At 38.7% G+C, this 22,374-nt stretch overlaps 1 protein-coding gene across 2 annotated transcripts in view; it reads left to right on the forward strand.

Moving 5' to 3' along the window:
• The window catches only part of CDH13 (cadherin 13), a 442,261-nt gene that overhangs the window by 77,110 nt on the left and 342,777 nt on the right, over window positions 1–22,374 (forward strand). For both annotated transcript variants that reach the window (XM_059481271.1, XM_059481270.1), the window contains exon 2: window positions 10,207–10,318. In XM_059481271.1, the coding sequence (XP_059337254.1) occupies window positions 10,207–10,318 (112 nt within the window). The remainder of the gene's footprint in view (window positions 1–10,206; window positions 10,319–22,374) is intronic.

Consider the following 22,374-nt stretch of genomic DNA (forward strand, 5'->3'; position numbering starts at 1 on the left):
TACTATTGTTATTAAAGCAGGATCCAGGGCAGAAATTTACATTTTTCCCAACTTCTCATGTGTTTAATTCTTATTGTTTGTGTCTGCTGCCTGTTGGATGTCACAGCTGATTTGTCTGGTAAATACAGATAATTATAAAACAATTAAAAGTACTGGAAGTGCCATCCACAAGGTTTAGTGGGGAGGCTGCAGTGGCTTCCTGACCACTGGAGTTGATTTAAACAATGGCTTCCAAAAGCAAATGATAGTTTATTGTGGAGGTTCCATGCGGAATTTGTGGGATACAAAATCTGTTCTTGTGCCTCAGGACTGGCAGCTGTTCCTCCACCTGAGGAAAACGTTGTTCTCATGGGTACAGATCATTTTCTATGATTATTGTTTCTACAATAAACAAAAAGAAACCCTAAAAAGCAACCCCTTGACATTTTTGCCAATTAACATCCAACATTTCCCAGAAACACCATTCCTTGATAGCTGAAAAAAAGTTCTTCTGTAGAGAAATAAGAAATAAGTATTTCACAGGGTGTTACTGAGGCTTTCTGCAATACTCCTGAGATCTCATTCTCAGCGTGTCAGGGTTTTCTTTGACTACCTAATACATGTGAGGTCAATAGTTGTATCTTTTGCATAGAAGATTTCATTCAGCTTTTAAATTGCAAGCAATTATAAGAGAGAGGGTTATAGACCAGGGTCTTGGTTTCACATTATTTATGTTCTAATTAACTTACCAGACTGAATTTCCCCCCCCCCCCCACTTTGCCTACTAAGTGTTGATCTTTAATAGTTATCTGTTCCTAGCATTAATGGGTTTTATTTCTTTGGAAAGGTCATTCCTGATGTAATGCCACTGTTAACACGAGGGAGCCTGTAAGTTTTAGACATTTTGCTTGATTGTGATGAGCTCAAAAATACTGAACTACTTGCTATCTTTCCCCTGGGGATTGTTTTCACTCAGAAGAGTTAGTACAAGTTCTTTTTCATTTTTTGACTGTGTTCTTGCAATGCATTAAAAGCATTCTCCAATGAGCAGCTGACATAGCCAAAAATACATTGTGTGGTTTTTTTGTTTTTAATCCTTTTATATTTCTTTCAAGATGACTTCATGAGCTTCAGAATTACTACTCGTTGTACGTAAATACATAAGGTCTGGACTTATAAAATGAGAAGTAATGCAAGAACTTTGGTCAAAATGAAGTAAATCCATGTATGGTTAATACTGTACTGCTACTAGGGTACAGTTACTGCTCTTCAGGAAAAGAAAGTAAAATCACTTAAAAACCAGCACTGAAGAAGACTTTACTCAGCTTACATGATTTTTATGCAAATGAGAAACAGGTGAGAAGATAGAGAATGTCTTGACCCACTAAAAAAGATTAAGGTGATTTACAGCCCTGTCCTTACTAAGAGTTCACCTCTGAGCTTGGTTTTTAAATAGAAACCCATAGGAAGCCAATCTGTTTATTTTAATACTATCATACTATTATTGCTCTGTATTATTTGCTGTAAAGAAAAAGCAACCATGTGATATGCAGATACCTTCATGAAAAAGTTTTCTATAGCTTGTTTTACAGACTGGATGGTCCTCTTCATGTTGATGTCAAATAAAATCTTGTCAAAACTGGCAGAGATGTTTGTGTTGGGCTCCTTGCAGAAATTTCTCAGTTTTTATTAAGAGTCTTTGGATGTTATACTTGTTTTTTCTCCAATAACCTTGCTGGAATCAAGGGATTCTACTTGAAAGTATTAATTTTTAAAAAATCTTTCATTTGTGAGTGTTCAGGAGAAGGTCAGTAAATGTTCAGCAAATCTTTTTTTGAAGTTGAAAACCAGATATTTTCACTTGTCCTTATACTTTTATAAGTTCTGGGGGGTTGTTTCTGTTTTTGTAATGTTTGAAGGTGATAGAAGTGTGTTTGTGTTTAATCCTTAAATCCATGTTATACTTTCAAAGATTGTTTTCAGCAAGCTCATTTTCAGTTTTAGCTTAGCAGTGCAAAAGACAGATGTTCAGTGTTACACCGAGTTCAGTTTGTGCTGCAGTAATAATTGCTTTAGACTCTAACTTTGTGGAATATGAGGAAAATAATAGGTGGAAGGTTGGTTTTTCTTTTTGATAACTATCACACTGCTGGGAAATTAAACATGCATCATGTTCCTTAGAGTTTCCAGCCATCCTATCCAAAACCCACTATCTGCTCTAAGAAATATTATTTTAATTTTTTCTTTAACAGCTTTTGCCACATCAGTGTTTTCCTATGTGGAATAATGACTTTGCCCCATGCAACTTCATGTGAAGGGTTTTAAATAAGTTTAAACAATTTTTATTTCCCTTTTAGTAAACCAGAGATCCGTATTTTCATTCATCTAAATGCTTCATGAAGTCATTACTGCAGGAAAAGAGGATCAACCTGTTTATTCCATTAGTCAATAAATAACTAAAATGTTTGGTGTGAGCAGATCTTCACAAAGGTTATTGTAAGGCAGTTCAGGTTTCAGCAATTCCCCACCTTGCAGCACAACCAGTCCAGAACTGACTTTCAATGTTTTTTCTTTATGCCCCTTTCACTGGTACAGGAATGGCTCATTTGCATTACTCTGTACCCTGTAAAATGAATTTATTATGCAGCTTCTCTAAATAGGCTAACCAGTTGTAATCTCATTCCAGTGGTGTATGGGTTTCAACAAAACATGATTACTTCCTTCATAATGCCTAAAAATAAACAAAAAATAACCTTGGAGCCCAACCTGTCCTTTTGCTCGAGTCTAGTGTGTTAAATGGTGCTATTAATCATGATGGGTAGTTATTTACTTGTTAAATACTTGAGTAATTTAAAATATTACCTATTTTGTGCACAAGTAACTGCTCTTGATCTGTTATTAATCATCAAAATACTTAATGAAGCGGGATGAGGGCCATTCCCAGGATTAAAAAATCTGAACAATGATCAGATACATCTGCATGGCTGGAAGTGGGAGTTCATCCTGCATTCTGATCTGCACTTGTGGGTACAGATAATTCTGAGCTGGGAGCTCTGTTGGATCTGTGGGCAGATCCTGAACCTCAGCTAGGAATCTGTATGGAGAGGGAAGGGGCTGGAAGATCTCTGCTGGCCATGGGCAGAGCTGGTCCCCATGTGGTCAGAAAGGGCATGGATTTAACAATGCATGAGGGTTTGCATCTGTGTTTATATTCATAAAGATTAATCCTGGCTCTGTTTGCAGAAGCTGCTTAACATTGTTGAAGGTAAATGGTGGTCACTCCTCCACTGATGTCAAATTTCACAGCTCTTTGTGTGCTGGTTAATTTTAGAATGACTGTGAGCCACCAGCATGACAAGACCTCAAAAGGAATTTTAGGAAGCATTAGGCAACATGTTTTGGGCTTAAGGAAATATCCAGACTGTGGAGAAGATTTATCTGGAATTCTTTACGTATTTTGCCCAGGTGGAGCTTAAGGAGGCACAAAGAAATGTTACTGAGATGGTCACAGGGATGTATCCAGATAGAAGGAAATGGAAGGAGTTTGGTTTGTCTAGCTCAATCAATGGAAGATTTAGAGGGGACAAAGGTTAATTTAGTTATGAGACAAGACTTGTGCAGGAATAAATGGCTATAAATTGACTGTGAACAAATTTACTCTGGGAGATATGAAATGACCATCAGAATAAGGGTCAGGAATTGTGAAATGTAGGAAGTATTTCTGATTGGGATCAAGCGGTCTGGCCAGCAGATCACTGTGCCTGCTTGTGACACCAGAGGGGGTTCCTGTGTGAGGGTTTCACAGAATCACGGGATTGTTGGGGTAGGAAGGGACTTCTGGAGATCATCCAGATCAGCCTTCCTGCCAAGATGGGTTACCTGGTTCAGGTGACACAGGAATGTGTCCAGATGGGTTTGGAATATCGATAGGATTTCCCTGGACTTCCCAAGTTTTTCCTGGATTCTGAAGTCAAGGGAAATCTAAGCTAGCTCTAGTTCTGAAGTATGGAAAATATGTTAGTAAAAATAATTTAAAAATCTTATTTTAGGGTGCAGTTTCATGGCAGCTGCCCCAGATTGGGGTGCAGACTGTGGGTGTCTCACACCAGGCCCTGTTTTTCCAGCCACATCATCCTGTGGACACGAGATTCACAGAACTTTGTGGTGACTGGGCTCAGGGAGCAGGTGGGATGGGAGAGAGGATTGGCCCAACTCTGCCTTGAAATGAGGATGCTGTCCAGGTGCTCCTGTACTTTGCAGGCACTGCCCATATTATCCTTCTTCACCCTGCACAGTTTGGGCTCCCTGGTCGCTTTGATCTCTGAACAGCCCCTAGGAGCAATAATAAATGAATAAATCATTTCTGAAGAAAATGATGGAGCCTCTTGCAGAGCTCCTCAACTTCAGAAGGCAAGTGGCTGTTTGATACTCCCTGTTCTGACACCGCCACTGGCACATCACTCCTTGAACAACTTAATGAGACTCCCAGTGCCAAGAAAGATGCACACCTTTTACTGGATATGCAATAAAATCCTCATAATAAACATAAGTACGTAAGGAAAGTGCCCATAAAAGGGGAGCTCCTGTGGTAGATAGTCTCACAAAAGAGTTTGTCACATTTTGTTTCCAGTTAATGGATGCCTACCGCAGTCACACAGCTTCAGTGACAGGAGAACTGAATTCATTTAAGCCAATAAAGTCATTCTAATTTGCATTTTCATAGCCCACTCTTCAGTACTCCGAGTGTGACTTTCCCTTTTAGGACAGAGCTGTGCAGTAAATGGATAGGTAGGCCCTTTAAGAGGATATTTATCATCCTTGAAGAATCTTAGTGCCAAATCTTAATAGCATTTCTTACAAAAATGACTGGAGCTCTCCATCAGATATAGAGGTAGAGCTGTAGAGATAGGGAACAGTCTTCTTTTTTTAAACTTCTTTCCTGATAGAAGAGCTGTTAAAGCCTGAAACAGTGAAAACTTCCTCCCAAAATGAAAATATTGCATTAATAAATGCCCCAAATAATAATATTCTAGAAATCAAATTAATTTGAAAGAACTGCATTTAATTAATTCAGTCACATTCAGAGAGAAATAATTCAACATACCTTTCTGTAAAGTTAAAATGCCTTTGTTAATTATGCCAATCAGAGGATAATTTATTCAGGTTTTTTTTTTTTTTTTTTTTTGTTCTAGTTGATATTAAAAAACACAGAAGACACAGAGAACTTCATGTCCAGTCTGTGTGTGTGATTTGATGAAATAATTGCCTTAGGACCTGCTGACACTCTAATTGGAGTCTGTGTAATGCAGAATCAAAACCTTACTTAGAGCTGCACTCTTTATTTTAAGTATCCCTCTGTTAATTTCATTTGAATAACTCCCTCATTTAAATCTGAGAGAAGAATTCAAATTTCATCATTTCATCATCTCCCCATGACTGTGTGCTGTTTATCACTTGTTTCCTTCTCTGATGGCCTCCTCATTTTCCATTTTTGTGGGTCTGGTGCTGCAGCACCTGAACATGGAAAATGTTTTAAGATTCAAAAATCTCAATCTGCATGATAAAAATATTTTGTCATGAGCAATTTAATTCGGTGTTGGCAGTTCTCATTATTCTGATTACTTTTTTCTCTTCGTTCTCAGCTCTAAGGAATACCATGTTTCTTATGAAAATCTGAAGTTTTCATATGCAAAAAGCAAATTTCTCTTTCTCATATTTCCACAGAAAAGCTCAGAAGCATAAATTTTCAATACCCACTTCCAAGTAAATGAGTCAAATAAAAAAGAAGCCCCCAAGCCATGCTTCAAAACATAAAAAAACCCCCAATCCTACCAGAAATGCCAAACAAAACAACCAGAACTAAAAACACATTTCTCAGGAAGTGAAAATTCACAATGTTTGAACTCTTGAAATTATTGCTCTTAGTAAAAATGAGCATTATTTGAATTTTAGCTCCTCCTCCTTGTGCTCTATGTTGATTTGTTTTTATTTCAGATTACTCTCCTGAAGTCAAAGGTAGAATGTGGTCCTACAGAATATTTTCCTCTGGAGAGAGATTTGTTTACCTTTACTGCGTGCAGGATTCCTGTCTGGGCAGATGGCTTTCACAGGTGTCTGCACCATTTACGTTTCTACTTAAGTAAAGCCTTACACAAGGATGAATTTCACACCATAAGAATTTGTGTGAAATGCAATTAATATTCTGCAGCTTGTGTTTGTGTGCTAGGTGATCTCCTCAAGGTAGGGCTAATGAAGATATGAGGGTGTGCACAGCAAAAGGTGAAAAAATTCATTTGCAGAGCGAGCCTGTGGCCAAACTGAAACTGTGCAAGTTGAAAAGAACACAAAGAACCTGAAATTCTTTAGAAAGACCTTTCTGAGATGACTTTCAGTCACCAGAAGAGGAGGTAGAAGGACCCTGCTATTCTGAGGCGCTGTGATACCCAAAGGTGCCTTAGCATCAGGGAGTTTATTCATTTCCTCTGCAGTACAGTATTAAATTGCTCTCTTTTTTTGCTGTCCAGCCATATTCTGTGTATTAGCAGCTTCCAGTGCAAATGTAGAGGTCAGTAAAGGTCACCAGCATGTGCGTGCTGGTTTATTAACTAAAAAAAAAATGGTGTTTCTTAGGCTTGATATCTCACCAGGAGTACAGTTCCAGCACAGGGGCCCAACTAGCACAGGAGTTATCTGAACTATGACATTTCCTTACACCAACTGGCAATAAATTCTGAAAGGAAAATTGTCATAATATTAAAACTGAGTCTGGGCTCATTTCTCTGTGCATTTCTGAAAAGCGTGAGGTTATGAGGAACTTTGATTTTGCTTGTTGATGAACATAGGATTGGTAGGTCTGAGTAGTCACAACTCTGCTTTGCTTTTCAGACTTCTACCCTTTTAGATTTTCATGAGCAAATTGTTTGCTGCATAACTGTCATTTTTGTTCAAGAATTTTGTCTTTTTCCTTGGGAGCAGGTGAAGGATCCTTTTGTACTACTTGCGCAGCACTTGACTAGCTGGGTGAACAATATTTGTTTATTCAGAGTTCTACATATGATATTTAAATATTATTTACAGTCTATTTAGCTGAAGTCTTCATATAGGCAGCTATCAGTCCATAGAACCTTTTATTATATCCAAAAATATGAAATCTACATGGTGTTTAAATTCAGAATATATTCTGCTTTGAACAAGCCTCTTTGCCTTACACATACATCTGCCTGACTTAATTTTTCAAGATATTTTTAAAGACTGCTGTCTCCAATGTGAAGAACCTTTACAGAAATTATTTTAATGAGCTAGATATTTAGTTCAACAGAAGTTTCTTCATAGAAAAATAAATTAAAAGAATAATTTTCTTTTTTAAATACAATTAATTAAAAACTGTCCGTGTGATGACAGATTTAACATTTTGTCTGACATGTAGAGAAGAAGAAAGAGCCTGGAATTGCACAAGTGGAATAAAATGTTCCATTTCACAGCAAGGCCAAGCTTTAGTCTTGTAATTATTTCAAAGGGAGTAAAGGTCATTTTCTATTTGCTGCATCTCTATTATGTGAGCCTTCTGTACCAGGCTTACAGAAGTTAACTCATGACCCATTTAGATTGCCCAGATTTCAAAGTCAACTTAGACTGTCACAAATCTGATAAAGTTGACATATTCCCATCTCTAAGTACTGCTACAGATGATGTCCAAAGAGGCTTTTTATTTATAGCTCTGTAAGACAAGAGTTCCAGCTTTAAGGCTGGAGTAGCTGGGAGATCAGAACATGATTTGCCTCTCACTTGCTGTGTTAATCCTTTAGGAGAAGAGCTGTTTGTAGATAAATTTCAGGATATATGGCTTGGACTGTTTTTCTGGTGAGGACTCATTATATAACTTTGCTTGCATCTTGAGATGGGAAGAGGTTTTCTCCTGCTGTGATTGCATTTTAATGCATATTCATCCAGGAACACTGAGTCAGAAAGACAGGTACTTTAAACCTGCACCTGTGCACACAGAAAATGAGTGCAGAAGATGCATGTGTGCCTTTCTTCCTGTGCATATGCCCATTGAAATGCATATAAGGCAGGTTTTTTAACAATCAGTAATCAAGCTTTATGCACAATTTTCAGGGCAGGCTCTGAATACCTCAGTGCACATTTGCAGATATCTCCTGCTGGAAGACTTGAAGGGGATACATCCAATTCTCAGCCCCAAAATCTCCAATAAAATCAATATATCAATGTCATTAAGAGAATGAGGGATTGGAAGATGTGGTTTTAAACCTTTTTAAGAAAGGCAGGAATAGTGTGATGATACTGAAATTATTACAAGTCAAGTGTGTTGCACTTTTCTTGGTGTGTTACTTTAAATCTTTCTCTTCTTTCTTGGTTAATCCTTCCAAGGGACCATTGTGCAGCAGGACAGGATGGAAAGCAAAGGTGTCCATCTGTTGTGTTTGCCTTCCACCAGATTAATTAACATGAAATATTCTGGCTGCTCCTTGCAGTCTGGTGGCACTTCTGGCCAAGCTTTTATAGCAATGGCCTGACATGAAACAAATGATCCAGCAGTTGGTTCCATAAGAACAACTAATGCAGAGCAGGTGCCTTTGGGTTTTGTAAGTGGGATCACACTGGACTTTAAATGAGTGGGAAATGCAAGAAGGGAGAGAGCAGATCATGTATCACTGTGGTTTAGCAAATGGAGTGTGAGTGGTGGGGGGTAGGGAAATGTGCAGCTGTTAAAATATTGCAGGACATCTCTCTAGGATCAGGATCAGCAGGCTGGGATGATAAAGCAGCGTAGGTGGGACTGGGAGATGCTGCTGGTGCTTTGGGAGAAGTGAGAGTGCTGCTGTCACCTGAGCTGGTGAAGGAGAAAAGAACCCTCAGCGTTCACTGGTGTGGCATTAGGGAGAAATTGTCTTCACTTTAACCCTGAAGAACTTTATTTCCAAAACTGTAATTTTGTGTTGAGGATGTCTTCAGTAAATAGATCCATTGTGCAGAGCCACTTGAATTTAGTTGTAAATGCCTTTCAGAACCCCTGTGTTTGTTTTGTTGGTTGCCACACGTGCCCTCTCTCACTGATTGTGCTGGGGCTGCCTGACAAGCAGCAGATTGCCCATAACAATTTTGAGATCAGTGGTCAGTGCACCACCTGAAAGTCAGGCTTTGTAAAACACCTTTAGATGTTCTAAAGCAGAAAGTACTTCTGAAAATGCACTTACGCACATATGGGTTGGAAAATGCGATTTGGCTTTTCCTGCTCTTAACCTTGCCTCCTTTTGCCTCTCTCTTTAGCCTTTTAAACTTTTTAGTAATTTCTTTTTGCTTGCTGCTTCTTTCTTGACCATTCTTACTTCCATGCTCTCATTTAAGAGCTGCCAAGAAAAATAGCCCTTCAGGTTTTTTCTCCATTCAGGGATAAAATGCTTCAGAGTCTGAGATTAGAATTGTACCTATTCCCAAGCAATTTTATTTTGCTTGTAAGCTTCCTCCTTTGATGTTCCTGTGGTGACACAGAGCTTGGGTGACTGTGTTCTGACAGTGACACAGACTGTATTCAACTGGAGCCTCCAGATCCACCTCCACTATGATGCACACTTTTCTTTTTCAGTCCTCCCCTGGTGTAAACAAGCTTTTGATTGTAGGGAGAATGGGCAAACTGTGGCTTGGAGAGAAAGAAAAGAAGCGGTTTATACTTGCTAGCAGAGAATTTATTCTAGAAATGAAACTTCTGTATGTGAAACTTTACCCATGAACACAGAATTTCTTCTGCAACTTGGTGATCAACTTTGAGACAGATTTGCAGCTCTTAATTTATCACTTTTCAAATTTATTTGCTTATGCTTAATGTCAGCATATATTTAGGTCCACCTGTATTCAACTAGGCCTAAATAAATGTGATTTTTAGGAGCAATATTACATCCTATGTGTTTATGGACCAGTAACAATCTTTATTGATATTCTGAACTGAAATTCACCTTGAAAGCTACTATTTTGTAATTTCAATGCCAGCCCACATATATAAAAGCAAAAACCTTACATAAACCTTTTTTAGCAAGATTTGAAGGGGAAGTGTGATGTGACGGATATTTTGTTTTATGAGTATGGACCCCAATGTTTTGTTTTATGAGCACTGAGCCTAAACCCGCTATGGTTCCCAGAAGCCAACATGATGGATGAAGGAGTGGATGTTAAAAGTATATTTCTGTTTTTTTGGTTTTTTTTTTCCCTCAGGTTCTGCTGCTTGCATGTGCAGAAGATTTAGAATGTGTCCCTGGATTCCAGCAGAAGGTTTTTTATATAGAAAAGCCATTTGAATTCAGAGAGGACCAGCTGATTCTGAACCGTATGTTGTTTTCATATATTACTATTGTGCAAAAATCAGAATTGTTTATGGATTTATTTCATTCCTGCCATTTATCAGAAAGCTTTTTTTTGTTTTGTACCTAAGATTTTGGATATTGCCATGATTCAGTCTGAGTTCCCCTGTATTAATCCTATGTCTCTACAGGCTTGACTATGTTTCATATATTAGAAATGGCAAAACACAATATATAATCATTTAGGGCTATGTGAATATTGTGGAAACCTAGAATCAGCCATTTCTTAAAAATTAAATTTACTCTGAATTTCTTTTATAGTCTTACCTATGAGCCTGAAATCAGGACTTGCACATCAACATGCCTATTAAATTATCTCTGCAACTGAGATTTAGAAGTTAATATTTTGAAAGCACTCATAGGTGATACAAGTCCAAGTCTTGACATGAAATTCAAAGGCTGGAAGAAGTCTGGGATTATCAATGATGGCAAAGTGTCACACAACTGGAATATTCAGTATATTTCCATAGAGCAGGTATCACATTATAAAACCCAATCTGACACTGTACACCCAAAGCATTAAACAGAAGGAGATTTAACAGTTTTTCAGTTCTGGAGTCAGTTCATTCCAATACTTCAGGGTTACAAATTGCTCATTCCATTCTGGGGCTTTGGGATTTCAGCCCTGTCAAACAGAAGTAGCGCCTTATTGATGTCTTTAAAGACTTAAAAAAGGATTTAAGTGCTGCCATTTTCATAGCTTCCGAGCACACCTGCATTTTTGTGTGTGATATTTATTACCAATGATTTCTTTGTTGTGCTTAGCTGCTGGTGCTGAACCAGGAGTTTTTCTGGGTGTCCAGCAATGGGCAATATCCCATGTGCAATATCTGAATCCCACAGTGGGATGCATCCCATAGCTTGGTGGAACCAAGAAATGCAAACCAACATTACTCACCAAATGCACACATTTCCAACTCAGTTCCATCCTGCTACACACTGATGTATTTTCACTTCAGATGAAGGTGTAATCTGTGCTCATTCACTTTAAAATAGCATTGACTTCTCAAAACGAAATGTCAGAATTAGTTGCCAAAGTCTATTGAAATAAATCTCTTAAACTTAAGTCACCCAGCCTTTGGAGGTACTAAAATAAACCTCTAGGATAACATTTTTAGTCTCAGCATTTTGATATGTTGCTTAGTCTGAGCTGCTTTTTCACAGGAACTTTAGATCATGAGTAGTAGTACTAGTCAGAGATGTGAGATTGTTGTTCAGCTTGGAAAAGAGGCTTCAAGTTTCTTATTTCTTTATGAAATTTCATTTTCTCTGGAATTCTTATTTTGGACTTGTCAAACACATTATTCTTACATGGCTAGAAGTTGAAATTCTAAGAATATAATAGATTTAATATGCAAGCTGGTTTGAAGACCTATTAAAAAAAGCAATATGATAAACTATATTAATATGGATCAGCTAAATTGAATACAAACAACTTTGTTGAATACTTTTTTGCTTCAGAACTTTGAGGCTGTAGTGTGTCTGGCCAGATCTCCTGCTGATTTGGAGAGGATCACCCCAAGGATGGGTTGGTTCAGCCAAACTGACTGGGCTGCTCTGGGGTGACCCAGCCACTTGCAGTGGCGTAAAATGAACACAAATAATTAAGATGCCATCATTAGTGAGAAGAGGAGGAAAGAGCAGGAAGAGACTCAGAAATGCCTGGGAACAGTCTGTGGAATTAAATTATTTTAATAAGCAGACAGTAAATTGGTCTAATGTGCAGTGTTGGACAGAGGCAGACTGTCGATGCGTGGTCCTGGTTAATTCAATCACCCACAAACAGGGTGTCCTTCATGCAGCACCATTAAACCTCAGCACAGTTCCTTCATTTTAGCTGTCAACAGAATTGATAATTTTAATTGTCTGTTTGAATACACTTTGCATGCTCTTGCATCTTTTTATGCCCATTACCAAGAGCAGTGTAATTTAGCAGTTGCATTGCAATGTGAGGCTTACCAGCGCTGTGTAAATTAATAGAGCAAATATGTAAACCAGGCCTATAGCAGTGATTGCTTTTGTAGTCCTCAATAAGCCAAGCAGCTCCTTAATTCTTTTCTGAAGTGCAATAATACAGTCCTTTTCTTTTTTTTCTTTTTCAATTTAAACAAGAACCTACTGTACGTTTCATTGCTAGCATCTCCCTTGTAATTAAATTTAGGTTGTATCTGGTTCCTCTGTATTTATTACTTCTACCTATGGCAGTGTTAATTATATTTTTTATTTATATACTGATGAGAAGAATGAAGAGTAGACCATATTGAGGGTACAGAATTTTCTCTTATTTCTTGTTGTGATTTGTAGCAATTTTTATTAAAGCCTGCTTATAAGCTGGCCATGACAAGTCCACCTGTGCGTGCATATTGTCCTTCCTATCAGTTTCACTGGTATTCAGTTACTATTAGTTTTTCTGTCATTGTGCTCAGGCTGAACTGGCTTTTCAATTCTTATTTACTTATTTACTCTTGCATCTCATTAAGTAGTAACTCCAGACTTTGACCATTTCTTTGTCCCTGTTTGGTCATTAATTTTTTTTCCCCTCAGACCCCTTCAGATCTCCTTATAACTTGTGTTTTCTATAACCATAAACAAAATAAGACATTGCACTTTTACTTTTGGTCTGCCTAATTTTTTCCTCTGTGTGCAGAACCAGATGTTCCCTTGATGTAGTAGGAAAAAAATCCACAGAGTCGCTTTCTGGAAATAGTAATTATATTCACATAATTATTATTCTAACAGACACTTGTGTCACTGGTTTTTTCCTTCCTTATAGCTTTTTTTTTTTTTTTTTACTTTACATTTAGGACCATCTTTGCATTACATTTAGGACCATCTTTGCAATCCAATAGTGAAGATCATCAAGATTTCCACATTCTTGATGAAGTGCTAATTGACAGCATTTAATTACAGGTTTTACACCTGTCAGAAGCACTTGTGGCCAGGAAATGCCTGTCCCTGCCAAGGCTGGCAGGTCACTGGCAGTGACAGGGCTCTGTCACGCTGGGCTGAGGGAAAGTTCCTAATCAGACTCAACAAACGTGGGAATGTAATTGTGTTACATTAATCACATTTATACTTAACACACATCGGGCTTGGCTTTTGGGGGTACTTTTAATTGACAATGAATCAAAGAGTGCACTTGAATAATGGAGGCAATTAACATAAAGCACAAGGTGATGCATTGTGCATGCTAAACTGGGGAAGGCATTGCCAGTGCTTTAAATGTCAAAACAGAGGAAGATTTGACCCTTACTTGAAAAGCTCTAATTTGGATGTTAATTAATGGCTGACCTCTTGTGTCTATTACGTGATAGATTGCCTGTTCAGAGCCTGGCCTGCTTCAAGATCAAGGTGTTGTCTGTCTGCACTTGGGTACTTTTTGTTCTGTGGATTTTAACAAAGAGCTTTTCTATTCAACCATATCAAAATCATTGCTTACTCATATGATGTGAAATATCTTAGTGTGCTTATTAATGCTTAAAAGCAGGTTTTAAATTGTCTGGCAAAGCTGTGACCTCTAACAAGATTTACTTTGTTCAAACCAAATAAAGCCTGTGGAAAGATCAGAGAAGACCATTCCTCCTACTGCAGCCTTGTGTGCACATGGATCATGGCCCTGGTCGTGCCCACGTCCAAATATTTCCTGTTGATTCTGAGCTGATGCCCTGTGAGAGCTGTGATTTATCACACCCACCCTTCCCACTCATTCCATGCCAGTTGACTGCACAGATGGCCTCTTCCTGTGCCTGTTCCATGCTCCCAAAAGTGGTGCTGTTCCTCTCCTGCTCATCCAGATCCTGGAGTTATCACACCCACTTTGTTCATCTCCCCTTCTTCCCTCTCCCCACACCCTGAGCAGAGCCAGCCTCATTCAGCCCCCTGTGGTCTGCCAAAGCCTCTCCAGGGTTCTGACACAGGGTTTGGATGTGGCTGTTACCTCTTCATGCTGAATACTGCAGGGTTTGGGTAATTGGGATTGCACATGGTAGTTGTAGCTTGCAAAAGAACATGTTCAAGCAAGGTAAGATTTTACGCTTAGCAATTTCTTGCAGGGAAAACTGTCTGAGCTTCTGGGTAATAGGGAGATAACTGGGGATTTTCCACCTATTCAGTGTGTCCTTGCTGAAACAGTGTTGTGGCTTTTCAAAATGAAGAAGTTTTTAATGCATTTTGAGTTTTACAAACATCTTCAATTTTCTTTCAATTCACGTAAATCACTCAGTGTATTAAGAACATGCTTCAGAAGATATTGAAAAATGACTTGGTTCCCATTACTTGGCATGAGGGAACAGGTTCAGTGGAAAGGCATCTCAACTTTCCTACCCAGGCAGGGAAGTGCTTGTTATATCCTAAAATATATCTCTTAATGGGCTCATATGCATGGATAGAATGTGAATACTAGAGCTTCAATCTGACACTTGGGTACATGGTTAAGATAAGGTACCTGGAACTCTTATTCCATGTGGACAGAAATATTGGTCAGGATTTGAAGTAACACATCTTAAGCACACTATTCCTATTTAAATGGTTATAGAAAGCCAAACTCATGTAAGTAAAGTTCCAGGAAATACCTGGGGCTCTGTGCAAAATGGTTGTAAAGTTGTGGAATTTTAAAGTGGGAGGTTGGGAACTTTACTACATGCTTGTGGAGGCAGGGTGAGGAAGATCCTTTTGCACCTAAATACTTGATGCGTTGCCTTTTAATTGAAGTTTGATGCTGAACTCCCACAAGTTAGATGTTGCACTCCTACTCCTTCCCCTTGGAGGGAGAACGTTTTCTGGGAACACAATTTATAACTAAATAATACAGAATATCTCAAATGTGCCTCTGAATAGATACATGCAGATTGGTGTTGCAGCACAACAGTATCACATCATCTGTTTAGCTGCTTTCACACATGATTGAAAGAGAACAAAATAGGAGAGAATAGTTGTTGAGTGCCAGGTGGTCAGACAATTCCCTCCCAAAAGCTTCCAGGACCCGAGGGGGAAGGAGTCAAAAATATATTGTTTGATTTTTATGCATATACATTAAATTAAACTAGTGTTTCCAAAGGTAGGACATTACACTGAGCAGAATAAAAGAATTGTTTAGTCTCTGGAAAACATCTTCAGGGCTGAATCAAAACCCCTCAGGGGTGCAGTCAGCTCTTGTGGAATAACAGAGAGAAAGGCATATGTGTTGGTGAAACCTCTTCCCTGCATTTTAATTCCAGGGTGGAGGAAATGAGGATCTAAACCCAAAGTTTCTTGTCTGTTTGGTTGAGAAAAGCCACACAATCCTGTTTAAAAAACAAACCAAAGCAAGCATACCCACATGAAATGTGGGTGAGCATCTTTGCAGTGACAGTGAATGCTCTGTTAGCAGCTTGGTCTGGATTTAGGAAGATAAAAGTAGCAGATTACTTGGTTTGAGATTTAATTTGTTTCTGGAGACTGTCCAAAAACCATAATGCTTCACAGCTAATACTTTTTTGAAATACGTGTGGGCTTTGGTTGGCTGAAACATGCCAGCTGTTCTCCTAATAATCTAAATCAATGGCCAACTGCTCAGTATTAGCAGGTTGGGTCTTTTGCTCAGTGCAGTGCAAACCTTGTATTAATAATGTCCCCAGGTGCTTCAGTGGAAGACTTCTCTGCTCATTTCCAGTTGGCAATTTCAGAACAACAACAAAAAAAATCAAATTAACCAAGCTATTACTCCTGAACTGATTACCCACACAGGCCACGAGGCAGCTCCTTCTCTGCAGGAGTAGAAATGTGTTGGAAGGCCAAAATCTCTTTTAGGAAAGTGTAGGTGGCTCAGCCTAGGCCAACTCCATCAGCAAATAACCTGACACTGATTGCTTATGGCTGGCAACGTTTTAGCAGGGTCGTCTTGCTGAGGAAATGGGAGGTAGGGAGGTGAATTTCTGGTTATAGGTCAGAGCTGGGGTCACTCTGGAGAGGGTCCAGCACCAGCCCAGCTTTGTCAGGAGCAAACTTTGTCCATGTGTGACAAAGAGATGCAAATCACCCCACACTGAGACATTAATGCATTTCTGTAGAACATTTCTTGGTATTTTCACAGACTGCCTTTCTGACAAGACTTTTAATTTGAGGATCTTAGCAAAGCACCATTCAAAAGAATCATGGCTAGCTAACCTTTTCCATTACATTTCAAAGTGCAGTGTGGACATTTAGCGAGAATTAATGGGAGTATGTGAGGTTAAATCTTCCTTTAAACATAGAATCTCATTTAAGTTAATGATATCTTAAAGCATGCAAGTATTCTTGAAAATAATTGTAGATGTAGTTCACAATTAATTCTGAGCTTTTAGGATTTCTCTCTGTTAATCCAAATCAAATTATAACTTTTCTAATGTAATTATGGTCATGCCTCAACTTGCAGTTTTTCTTTCCCTTTGCTTATTTAAATCAGTCCTTTTCAGACAGAGCAGTCTGCCTGCTTTAATGGACACATCTCCTTTTCACACAGCTTTCCTGTGCCATGTCATTGCTCAGTCTTGCCTTGAGAATAAGTACCACTGGCTGTAAACTCAGCGAGTCTTTCAGAAATTTCTTAGATTGGGGGATTTTTCTAGCCAGAGGCTAATCCTCTGATTTTGTTTTATGCCTCTCTTCAGCCTATCCACCTGAAATTTTTCCTCTAGAGAAGGGAAAGAAAAAGTAACTTTTAATGGATTGATTCTGGAAAGTCTGGTCTGTCTGGGATGACTTTGTGCATATTTGTATGCCTTGTACCTGCTGCTTCTGGGGCAGACAAGTGAACCTGTAGATAGGGGAGCAAGTGCATGTCATATTCTGTGATGTGAATATTAACTAAAATGTTTGCCTTGTGTTTTTCAAATCCCTGAAAAAATATCAGCCTAGGCAAAGGGTAGGATTTGCTCAAATAAGAATCCCTGCCTGTAAGGGATTATCTTCAACAAAATTTGGAATTCCTTTACCAAGGAATTCCTTTAAAACAAAACTAGGAACCTGAGGAAGGCCTAAAACATTCCTATAGTGATCTGGGATGTTGCTTTTAAGACAAGAATTCCACTTACAATACTCACTTTGATTTGTTTACTTTCTTTAAAAAAGGAAAAGCAATAAAAAACCCAGTGCAGCCTTCGTCTCTCAGCTGTGGAGAGAACTGAAGCAGAACTGAGGGCCTTTAATAAGGCAGCAAAAGGGAGGCACTGCTGGAGCAGCTTTACAGGTAGTCAATAGCAGAAGAGAAATTCCTCCCTGAAGTTGGAGCCAGCTCTGGTAAATCTCTGACGCTTTGAAACACTTGCTGGCAGGTACCAGAACCTAAAAGCAGGTTAGACTGAAGTAAGTGATAATCTCCTTGATGCACAGCACCGTTGTGCTGCCAGGCAGTCAGGTTTGTTTTACTGAACAGCAGATTGTGAATCTTTTCTCCCTTATCAACTGTGTTGTGAGTGCTTTGGATCTGGCTTTATCTATAAACTGGATTGTCTGGCCTTGGACTTTTCCTGAAATAGTGTAAAGCAAGGTTGTAGGAAATGGGTGCATTTTTAAATTTGTTATTGTATTCTATAATTAAATATATTATTCTCTACTAACCACACTGATAGGGAATATTGTTTATGTTAATGTATTGAGGCACGTGGGTTTTGTTTACCTTCCTTTGTGTGGCAGTGAAACAGAGGAAACACAAAATGTGCTCTGGTCTGCTAAAAACCCAAATTGCCTGGTTACAAGTAGAACCCCTGCAGTCTTTATTTAGCTGGAATTTTAATTACAGTGCCAGCTCTCAACACTTACAATAAAACAGTAGGGAGACAACTATAATTTGACCTTTATAAAACATTAACACCAACCTATACAAAAACAAAACTTCAGCTTAAAAGAATACAGTGGGAGGCAGAATTCAAGAAATTATGAAAGCAGTGTAGTTATGATACTTTAACTTTTGGAAAAAGCACAGCAATGTGGGTAGCAAATGTGTGATATTGGTGTGTTTGGTTCCCTGAATCTTATGGTCCTAGGAGAGAAATGCTGCATTGTTGGAATGTTTCATGTCTTGGGGAAATCAGTGCTGCTGTGAGGCTTGGGGTAAAGGATGCTGCCCAAACCCCACAAGAAATGCTGATGGATAAAATCCAGATTTCTTTCCCCAGAAAAGCCAATTCAGGAAATTCCAGGTGCCCACCCATCCCCTTTGCCTCTCCTCTTTGCTGAAGTGTTTGTGGCAGTCCCTGTGCTGAGTTGCACCAAGGGCTCCTTTCTCCTGCTGAAGGTCAGAGCAGAATGAGGTGGGGAAGAGGAGGAATGGAGCAGAACATTGTTCTGTGTTGGATGGGAATGTCAATGCAGCTCTTAATTTATCACTTTTTCAAACCAATGTGCATATGCTTAATTTCAGCATATATTTAGGTCCAGCTGTATTCAGCTAGGCCTAAATAAATGTGATTTTTAGGAGCAATCTTATATCCTATGTTTTTATGGACCAGTAACCATCTTTATTGATATTCTGAACTGAAATTCACCTTGAAAGCTATTATTTTGTTATTTCAATGCCAGCTCATATATATAAAAGCAAAAACCTTACACAAAAATTGTTTTCAGCACTGCTGAAAGGGGCAGCAGGACTGGAACCAAGGTGTAGAAACACCAGAAATGGTCATAAATCCAAATGCATTTTCTGCTTAATTCTGGCTGAAATAGTCCCTGAGTTGTAGTGTGACAGCTCACAGTATTTTCTAGTTCTGTCATCACTCAAAGATGATGAATAGTGTGCTCCAGGTCTTCTCTTGTTGTTAATTTAATATATAATAAGCATAGTTAATAAATGTCACCTTTGCTTTTTTATGAAATGGACTTGAAGCTGTAAACACAAGGATACTTTAAATGTCCCATGATAAAAGGAAAATTTGAAGTTGTCCGAATGCCAAGGTTACAGGTTGCCTTCATGTGACCTGAAACATTTTTCTTTTGCTGTTTGCTGACAGCTGAAGCATCAGTTGCTAAAATCTCTTCTTCCCTAACTTTTGATGTGATGCTTCACACCATGCTATATCTGTGTTCAAAGGTGATGCTGGATACAAAAAAAATTATGGGGGTAGGAAGGCAGTTATTCAATATTGTGGTCAAGAGTTTTCCAGGGGTTCATTTTGGTTGAATGAAAAACCATGAGCTCAGCTGACAATAATTTGGTGTTTGGCTGTCCAGTTACTATTGCTCTGGTTTTTGGGGATTTTTTGATGTTTTTAATCCAGGCTCTTCTAGCTGGAATTTTTATTCAGCCTGATTTGTATTTATGGAGGAACCACTCAAGTGCATCATAAAAAATATAGGAAATAGTGATTTTATAATATTTTTCTAGAGCAATGAAAGCAGTATTGTGGGAGTTACACAGAGTAATTTGCAACCAGAGAGCTCATTTCATTTAAATTTTTAAAAGTTACATTTGTGACAGAGGAAAGGGTCTAAAATTATCTTTAATAACAGAGCTGATGAGTTCATTCTTCCGATTAATAAGAAAATGCAACTCTCCAAATGTTCTGTAAGATTTGGTATTTCTTCTGAGAAATCAGTCAGATCTCATGCAGGTAGGCAGAAAGTTTTTGACATAATAGAATAGCATCCTCTGTCAATTAAATGTAAATCAAAATAAGAAATTTTATTTAAAATTATATTATTACTTCTGGCACTACTTTTATTCTTTGAGACACTGCCTTTAATAGCTTCTCCAATAAATTTCAAAGCAGCTGAAATATAGAAGCTGTAACACTTCCAAAATAAATCTATTAATTGTAATGCTGCTGAAAACATTGGGCATTGACTACTTACTGCTGTTTTTATAAGTCAGCATCCCTTCCCAGAACTGTCTGATACTGACTGGAGTTAGCGCTGGTAATTAATTGAAATGAAATTACTGGAATGATGAATGAGAGCTGGACATGTTGGACTTAACTCTTTCTGGTGCTCTAGATCCTGATTTAGATGGAATTTAAGCAGCGCCTGAATTTCAAGTCCTTCCCACTCTCCAGAACTTTGCAGCAGAGCCCAGATTCTCTCAGTTTCAACCCCAGATTTTCTTGCTCAGAATGTCCTTTGGGAAAGGCTCAGGCTGCTCCCCATGCAAAAGGAAAGGTGGGAGAGCTCCCAGCACAGGAATTTTCTGTGCTGAAGCAGATGATTTGGGCTGATTATGCTCAGAACCATAAATACAGCAAGGAGTTCAATTTCCACGGGTGAATGCTGCTACTGCTGAATTGGGTTTTTCTGCACAAGCCTGTGCCAAAACTCTCATCCTTCCTGTCTGCAAGGGCTACTGGATTTTAGGTTACTGATCAAACAAGTCTAGGCTGGTCTTTTGAATGCTCCCTTAACGACTTCTTAAATGTAACAGATCTGGATAGGGCTGAGCTCTGGAAATAGGGGCAGGGGCTGGTGCTGCACCTGCTGCTGGCAGTGAGTGGGTGAGAGCCTCAGGATGCTGGGGAGCAGCTGGCACTGCCCTCAGGAGAACTGGCAGATTTAATAGTTTAATAAAGAGATAACTATTTGCTAAATTAGATTAAGGACTGGATTTAATGTGGCCAGATTGAAAGTGATAGTTTATGGGTAAAGGTGGTAAAGTTGTTCTCTGTCCAGCTTTACTATTTGGGCGTGGGATGTGCCAGGGGGTGGCACACACTGAGCCAGCACCAGGCAGGACTCAACTGTGTGGTTGGGTAGTGCTGAGAGGGGAGAATGGGACCTCCTGCCTTTATGGGCTTAAAAACATCACCAAAATCAACCAAAAAACCACCAAAATCAACCAAACCCCACCAAAACAAATACAAACACAGAACAGAGCCCTCAAAGCAACATTCAGGCAAATACAGCGACCTCTGCTTCTTGTCCTGTCCTCTCCCCTCCCTGTGAGAATCTTTGTCCCAGTCTTTGAGTTTTTACACAGTGTTTTCTTGTTGAGGCTTTCCTGAGGAGCAGAGTTTTTACTTGAACCTACACCTGCCATAATCCCAGGAGACTGAAATCTTAGCTGTGCACATAATCTTGTTCTTTATCCATCTTGTTGCCTCTTTCTGTTGAAAGAGTTTTACTTTAGATGGATTAATTACACATGGATTAAATGAGTGACTCCACAGCCCAGTAGTTTCCCCATTTCCACACGTTAAAGTGGTTGTTTCAATCCCTACTCACCCGAGTGTTTTTATTTTTAATGATTTAAATCAATCAATGGATAGATAAAACCATGAGAAGCATCAGTGATTTCAAAATAAGTATTTTTCTAGGTATTTTAATAGCTATTCAGAGAGCTGGAACTGGAACTTGAACTTGCTTGTGATTTGTGCACAAGAATATTTGGATGTCGTGATTACAAAGTATGTAGGAACATTTTAACTTAGCTTTCAGCAGAGAAAAAAGTGCTTTATTTACTGGATTTCAAAGTCATGTGCTAGAGTACCATTCTTATGATACAGGGACTGGAACATAATCGGGGAAATAGACATTAATTTTCCTCCCAAAAATATAGACATAAAATTGACAATTTTGATCTGAAGGTTTTGGTTGAAAACTGTGGAGGTGTAGTGATGAAATCTTACAGGAATTAGAAAAAATGCTGAACACTGATCTGCAAATGCCATTTGTAGCTGGCTTTGTGCAGTTCTGTTTTACCTCTGGAAAGTAAAATCAATTTCAGATTAACTTTGACAGGGAGGTGTTGAGGTGTGTGAGTCAGCACTTTCTCAGATATTTCTGCCAGCCTGTTGGGAAGACAAAGAATTGTGATGGATATTATCAATAACAGTGCTAGCCTGAAAGGAAAATTGGCAAACTAAGTTAAGAAACACTTTCCTGCCTTGTCCTGGCACACTTCACAAAAAACTAAATTATAAGTTGTTATTAGTGTACAAAACTAAAATTTATCTTGAGATTTAGGAACATTTTTTTCCCCTGCTCTACCCCCTTTTAGTAAAAAACCCTGCTGTTATTGCTTTTGCTGATTTCTTTCCCCTTTGAAATCTGGAACAGCTATTTTTTTCTTGAAACAATGTGT

Source organism: Ammospiza nelsoni, chromosome 13, assembly GCF_027579445.1.
Source record: "Ammospiza nelsoni isolate bAmmNel1 chromosome 13, bAmmNel1.pri, whole genome shotgun sequence".
Classification (NCBI taxonomy): domain Eukaryota; kingdom Metazoa; phylum Chordata; class Aves; order Passeriformes; family Passerellidae; genus Ammospiza; species Ammospiza nelsoni.